The sequence below is a fragment of the Micromesistius poutassou genome (assembly GCF_964030765.1).
Source record: "Micromesistius poutassou genome assembly, chromosome: 23".
NCBI classification, from domain to species: domain Eukaryota; kingdom Metazoa; phylum Chordata; class Actinopteri; order Gadiformes; family Gadidae; genus Micromesistius; species Micromesistius poutassou.
The window spans coordinates 3697341-3704840 of NC_140293.1; the positions used below are offsets into that span (position 1 = coordinate 3697341).

At 46.9% G+C, this 7500-nt stretch overlaps 1 protein-coding gene across 3 annotated transcripts in view; it reads right to left on the minus strand.

The window, feature by feature from the left end:
* Positions 1-7500, minus strand: part of eml3 (EMAP like 3) — a 28737-nt gene that overhangs the window by 5725 nt on the left and 15512 nt on the right. For 2 of the 3 annotated variants that reach the window (XM_084487041.1, XM_084487039.1), the window contains exons 6-14: positions 7305-7333; positions 5735-5770; positions 5336-5456; positions 4767-4916; positions 4231-4300; positions 3773-3883; positions 3264-3359; positions 1338-1472; positions 505-643 (exon numbers count right to left, since the gene is read on the minus strand). In XM_084487041.1, the coding sequence (XP_084343167.1) occupies positions 505-643; positions 1338-1472; positions 3264-3359; positions 3773-3883; positions 4231-4300; positions 4767-4916; positions 5336-5456; positions 5735-5770; positions 7305-7333 (887 nt within the window). The remainder of the gene's footprint in view (positions 1-504; positions 644-1337; positions 1473-3263; positions 3360-3772; positions 3884-4230; positions 4301-4766; positions 4917-5335; positions 5457-5734; positions 5771-7304; positions 7334-7500) is intronic. The other variant, XM_084487040.1, reaches the window with a different exon arrangement.

Below are 7500 nucleotides of genomic sequence, written 5' to 3' on the forward strand. Positions count from 1 at the left end.
AAACTAAAGTAACGATTTCTTTGGGATGATATATGCAAAACTATAATGTTACGAATTTGAAGATTTATTGTTGGTACTGTTAAAAAGGGGAAACTCAAAGGCCTCACCTCTGCTATTATACTCCTCTATTATTATTATTTATAGTCACCCTCATATCTCCATTGGGAATGGTATATTCTACGTTGTTGCTTTTGAGTCTGACCTCATTTACTTTGGACCCTGGATCCTTCTTGCAATTCCTTTCCCACTACCGCTCTCTGTGTTTATTCGGTGGAAATCAAACCCCCTCTTTGTTCAAAAAGTCTCCCAGTGTTGGCTGTACCTGCGCTGGGCCCCTCCCATCACTGCCCGGGTTGTCTCCCTCATGTACCCCAGCAGAAGACTCCCTCCCTGGGGGGAAACCCCTGCGGTAGAAGCCAGCTCGCTACCTTTTATTTGATTTATTTTTGAAGGTTTTATCCCTTTTATTTTAGAGTGCGATAGACAGGAAGGTATGGGAGGTACCTTTGGCTCCTTTCCCCAGCGTCTTCACGTCGGCCGCGGACTTCCCCCAGGTCAGGATGTTCCCCTCGGAGTCCCCGGTGAGGACGTCCCCCGTCAGGCTGAAGATGAAACACTGGATGAACTTGGGCTTCTTGTATTTCTGCTCCGAGACAAAGAAAGGAAAAATAAAAGATTTGTGTTGAGGGGAAGGATTGTGCGCTCGTTGTGTTGGCGTCCTGCAGGAGAGATTGTTAAAGTGAAATATTAAGGAAGTAATAATGGCCCAGTATTTGTAACCGTATGCTTCTTCTAAAGACCACTGCCTCACACACACACACACACACACACACACACACAAACACACACTCCCAGACATTAAAGGAAAGCCAATCATAACAAGGTCATGTTAACCTGCACACCATTAAAATAAATTGGAGTGTAGTTGATGTTTTTGCTTTAGTCACAGTGAGCTGTTTTCCAGGTGATGGTTTCCTGAGTGTAAACGGTTTCCTAAATCTCCGGGACGTCCATGTTGAGCGGTGCACTGGGCGACCTCAGTAAACATGTCCTGCTGCGCTACGGGTTGACCCCTGAACGGGTGGGCCCAGTACTTCATCCCTCACTATACTTCAATTGATACCACATCCGTCGCCATTCATTTCAACCAAGTGACGTTTTGTGTCGCTCTTAGTCTTTTGGAGATGTTTCCATAGTGGATGTATTTGTTTTATTAAATATATTTGTCAAATTTATTTTTGCACTTTTATGTGGGGTAATTTTTGCAGGTATGAATTCATGGAGAGGAAAAAATAATAACAAGTCTGTCTGGAATGTTCTCCCGTGTGCGGTCGTACTCCAAAGATGCCTTGCTTCTTGGTGAGCTGCCCGCCGCTCAGGGTCCAGAAGTACACGTGGGACTTTCCGCAGGTGATGATGTTGCTGCCGTCGATCGGGTTGAATTCCGCAGCGAACACAGCCTCATTGGTGCTCTGGAAGAGACACACACACACACACACACACACATACACACACACACACACACAAGCATGCACACATACACACACGCACACACACACACACACACACACACACACACACACACACATACACACACACACACACACACACACACGCACACACACACACACATACACACACACACACACACGCACACACACACACACACACACACACACACACACGCACGAGCATGCACACGCACACACACACACACACACACGCACACGCACACACGCACGAGCATGCACACACACACACACACACAAGCATGCACACACACACACACACACACGCACATCCACACTCAAACACAAACACACACATACACACACACACACACACACACATACATGCGCACACAGACACACACACACATACGGATAAATATTAAATTTAGAAAGGCATGTGTCCCCATGCCTCCATACTTTCAAAGCCACATCTGTATCTGTGGCTGCAGTCTAACATTATTACAAATCAAAAATAGCTAACAGTCCTATAATTGGAAGAGCCTGTAAAATGATAATAATTTAGCTGGGACTGCCCCAGCCAGACAGAACACCAGTGGAAAAGCAGAAGGCCTTTCAAGCGGCGTTTCGGGTACAAAAGTCTCATTCATGTCTGCGCCATAGTGTGGAATATGGACCGTTCCATTGCTATGGCGAAAGGGAGGGGTTGAATAATTATGCTGCTGCTGTTGGATCAAATCATATGTTTGTATAGCGGGGGGGGGGGATTAGGACACCCCCCTTCCCCCCGCCGAACCACCATAATGGAACTGTCCCTAGAGCCATCTTAACAGTGAGCAAACAGACGTATAGGAGTAACAACGTATGCAGAGCAAAGAAAGGAAATGCATACATTATGCATTCAGCACACCCACATGCTTCTGCGGCATAAGCATATTTACCTAAACTCACGAGCAAAAGCAAAAGACACACATAGACACGGTCAAGTGTACAAACCCACACAAACACACACACAAAAACCCTCTCACACACACCAAAACACCCACATGCACACACACACACACACACACACACAGACACACACACACCACACACACCAGCGGTCAAATTCGCCAGCAAAGAAATTGCACCATGGCAACCAAACCGAAATTGTTTATACGGGAAGTTCCGACGTCTAAATGAAAGCTTAAGGACAACTCAACATGAACGTACAGCGGTGGCGGGGCTACCCTAGTTGCTAATAGTTAGCCTGCTCGCCGGCACGGCCATCCGGCGGTTGCGGGCGTGGAGCTACAGATCCGTTAACGTATGCAGATGGCTGACGGGCCGAGTGCTGGGACAGTGGGCCGGTCTGTTGGGCTCAGGGTGTGCTGCAGCTGTTACAGAAGACCGGGCTGAGAGCAGCTTTGAGCGGACTCTTAATGCCGTCACGGGACGTCTCTGGCTGGGCTGCTGAGTGAGAAATACCACTGTGGTAAAGCCACCGTGAAATGGAAGACGACTGCTTGTTCTCTTTTAAAGCCTTTTTCACTTTCAGAATAATGGAGTCAAAATCTAATTCCTAGATTATCCCCAAACAAAAAACAAATATAATTTATATATATATATATATAGATATATATAGATATATATTTCACATTATGATTTATTTAATCTATTATTTTTTATATATGTTTTAATGTATTGAGGTAATTTTCGTAGATTTCGTTCCGAGCGTGTGTGGTCCTAGCGAGGTCCCTGGAGGGACACCGGACCCCCGGACACAGGGGGGCCTGTCCGGGCGTGGGGACGTACCTTGACCTCGGCGTGCTTGGTCCCCTTGGTGGAGTCCCAGAGGGACATCATGTGCTCGTTGGAGTCGTCGATCACACACAGGACGGCTCCGGCGTCCTGGGGTTACCATACGCGTGAATAATGATCACATGAGCCATGATAACAACTCCTACAGTGACAATAGGTGTCCACAGATACACTGGGAATGCAGAATAAGCACGATCTTCAGATACACTGTGAATTCATAATAAGCGTGATCTTCGTCTATAAAACATAAAAAAAAATTCTTTATAATAATAATAAAATAAAATAAACAGCAAAAGGATAAACAAAAACGAAAAAAGCACGATCTTCGTTTATAAAACATTACAAATGTGCATGGAAAAAAAGTGATTTCTTAAATTTTAACTTTCTTATAATAATATGAAAATAAAATAAACAGCAAAATGATCAACGAAAACGCTAATAACAATAATAGTCCACAGTGAACAGCAGTGAGTGATTTGGCGTGGGAGGCCGACTGTACTCACAGCGATGGAGAAGGCCACAGAGCCCACCCCCCTCTCAAAGGTGCCCAGGCCAATCAGCTGCAGGGTGACCAGCGTGTTGGAGTCCCAGATGTGGACGCACGGCTGGAGTGGCTGACACACACATGCACACAGACATAGACACACACAGAAGCACGCAGAAACACACGCAAACACACACACACACACACACACAAAGAAGCACATGCGCACATAAACAGGCACATGCAAAGGTACACACACCCACAAACACACATATAGACACTCAAAAACACGCACATGCACAACACACACACACACACATACACGCACACACGTACACGCACAAACATACACACACACACACACACACACACATACAACACAAAAATTAGATCAGATATTAAAGTGTAAATATAAAACAGTACGTTTCACAGTAAATGATGATCTGGGTCATTGTCACTTCTGAACAGCGGAGTCACCTTTCCGTCTTTATCCACACCGGACGTCTGGCCGGACGCCACGCGCACGTTGTCGGGATGGAGCGTCAGACTGCAGGAGACGGTTCAAAAGAACAGCGAGGTTTAAAACAACACAGAAAACAAACGTTGTACCTGGGAAACACTGTTCTATTGTAGATGTGTCCGGTTGTACCGTTTTGTGCACTTTTCTACAATGTTTTATGTACGCCGTGTTTTATTGGCTGCTTGTTTTATTGTCTGCTTGCCATTGTCTGTCAATTCGTTCTTACTATGTGTAACTGTATCTTCTGGGTCACCTATGTTGTTTTTTAATCTTTGTTTATGCACACATTTTATTTGTAATTTTAGGTTGCCTTTTGAATATCCGGCAGGGGCCAACAGATGCAAACAAGCCTCTGAGGCTAACCCTGTCTCACTTACAGTGTGACTGTTGATTAGTGTGAAATGTCCCTGAAATCAACCAATAAATAAACCAATAAACAAATTGTGATTGCACTGACGGTCCCCAGAGGGGAGGTGGAGCCCGGGGCACTGACCAGCGGACGCAGTCGGTGTGCTTGCGGTAGTGGCGCTGCGTGCGGTTGTTGATGTGGTACAGCACCACCACGCAGGCGTTGAAGTACACCGCCTCGCCCGTCGGCAGGAAGTACAGGTTGGCACGGCAATCCCGACCCCGGTAGCCGTAGCTGTTAGCCGCAAGCGAGTCAAGGTTTCTGCGTGCCTACTGTTTCCTTCTCGTCGGCCAAAAGCCCACAGACCTTTAGTTTTACCACTATTAAGGGATTACTAAGGGCTTGAGGGGACACCTTGGTAAAGGATGCCTTCAGGCAAACAGGGAATTAAACCCATAATCGTTCTGCTTGGCGTCAGACATATGAACCTTGAGACTGTCCTACCCGCCGCCTCCCCTTTACAAGGAGGTATTGAATAAAAGGAAAACAATGTTCTCTGGCTTGGCAGCATTGCTCCTAGATCGACGGGAACTGACAAAATACCACAATGCAATTCCTCGGGACAGAACCCAATACTATTCTTGAGGACATAACACAATACCGCAGTCCCCATTCTACAGACTAAATGTGTGCCAAGACCCCGGTTAGGATACACCCAGTCCAGCTCCAGCTTGGCGGAGGGCAGCTCCATCCTGAGGTCCTCGTAGTTCTGTATGTTGGAGGGGATGTACATCGTGATGGGGCGGCCGCGGATGAACATCTTGGTGGACTGTTCTGTGAATACAGAAGGTGGGCGTATGGCGCATGTCAACTCTGTTTGGGGATGTGCATGAACAGGCTCTGGTGAAACGCTCTGCTCGTTTTTTTTAAAGGAAGTACTGCCTGAAAGAAAATACACTAGAGACTCTCTGGGACTTTTGGTAGACAGAGACGTAAACGGGTTCACCCGAAAACGTGCGGGGGTTGGAGTTCCAGCTTTTGTCTTCCTGACAGTTTCCCTGGCACAGAACAAAGCATACATGTGCAGGTCTCAAACACGTTGGTTGGCTTACCTTGGCTGTATGTTCCTCTCCGCGACCCGGAATTCACTGTGTGTGTGTGTGTGTGTGTGTGAGAAAAAAAGAGAGAGAATTAGAGGGAGAGAGGGAGAGAAGGAAAGGGAGATAGGGAGAGAGGGAGAGATTGAACAGTTAGCCAAATAAAAGTAATGAATGATCATCATCTTTCGAGCTGTAAAACATTGCTTGAGAGAGAGGAGAGGAACGCTGCGTGACAGAAGGAACCCTATCCTAGCTTCTTCTTGATTCATAGTGTGCTATTGAAACCAGCTGGTCCAAAGCAACAATCAAAATACTCTGTCGTGTTCAGAGCGATGCCTACCGCCAGCCTCGACCACACCCCCTGACAGACCCCCCGACAAACAAACTAAAAGACAAAAATCTCATATCCCTAGACCTCAGAGCCACAGTGGCTTTAAAGCTAGTATTTGAGCGTAACTGTCAGCTATTAGTGGGTGAAATTCATTTTGGGAATATCTGTTTTGAGGTGAACGCGCTGTGCAAGACAACTCTCGATTCGTACCTACGGCACCTTCAACGCACCTTTAAAGCTGTGAAATACTGCAATATTCCTGCAAACGCACACTAGTCACAGCAGTCCTATTTCCCAGTGGGAGACACAGATAGGATTGGTTGATTAATATTCCTGGCATTGCTTCTGAGGGTGTAGTGGCTGAAAGTCATGGACTCTGAATGACCCAGATGTGAGGCCATGGAGGGGTCGACGTGCAGGCGGTGTCCTCCCGTGCAGGCCTACTCTCTCTCTCTCTCTCTCTCTCTCTCTCTCTCTCTCTCTCTCTCTTTTCCACAACCCCCCGACAAGGCCTCATTTAACCGTCCTACAAATACAAACACAACTTCTATTCTCAGACGACTCGCCGGGCGGAGGGTGCTCATTTGAAGCCGCAGAACGCACGTTGTGATCGCTCGGGAGACGCTTCGCTTTCTCCTCGTAGCCTTCGCCATGGGCCATTCCGTTTTCCAGCCAACGGCATTCCCGTTACGGGTTCTGACTGAAGCCCGTAACTCTCTGCGAGAACGAGGCCTCAAACTGCTAGCCAGCGCTCGTAAACACCCCCCCCCAGAAATATGACGCTGATATCATAGTTGGGACGCCGGGGCGAGCCAGTCCCGTCTTTTATCTGAATTCCCTAAAACGTTTGGAGGCCAGGCGTGGGAGGCTGGCCTGGCAGATAGAACCGTTTCCTTTAATCTGCCAGAGTCCACAAATACGGATCCAATAACAACAACAGCAAGAGTGAAGCAAGGCTGATGCAAATGACCCATAGGCAGCATGTGCTGCAAGGAAATGATGTGGGTGTCACTAATGTCGACACCAGCCTTCTGAGAAGCTCACAAGACGTTGTTAAAGCGACCAGCTCGAATACATCCTATCGTGGGGTAAATGTAGAGGCACGTAGCTGGTTAGGCAGATTAAGATTGTGTTTCAGTATGGATAGATACAGATTTGCAGCCGGAAAGTGATTGCAATCTGATTTTCCTCATAAACATACAAAGTTTAGCTTTCGTTTTTTTTTAAAGATAGGGAGATGGATGAGATTACCTGTGCTGGCTATCATGTCTTTGGCCCGGCTGCAGGGAGGAAAACCACACAATTAGATTCAACATTCAGTCTGGCACACACAAAGGGTTCTGAAGGCCAAAGGGTTTCAGAGGAAAAGTCATTACTATTTTTGCTTTTAGTTTTTGTCGGGGCACGTTAGTGCAAGTGGTGAGTGAAAGTGTGAGTGAGGAGAGAG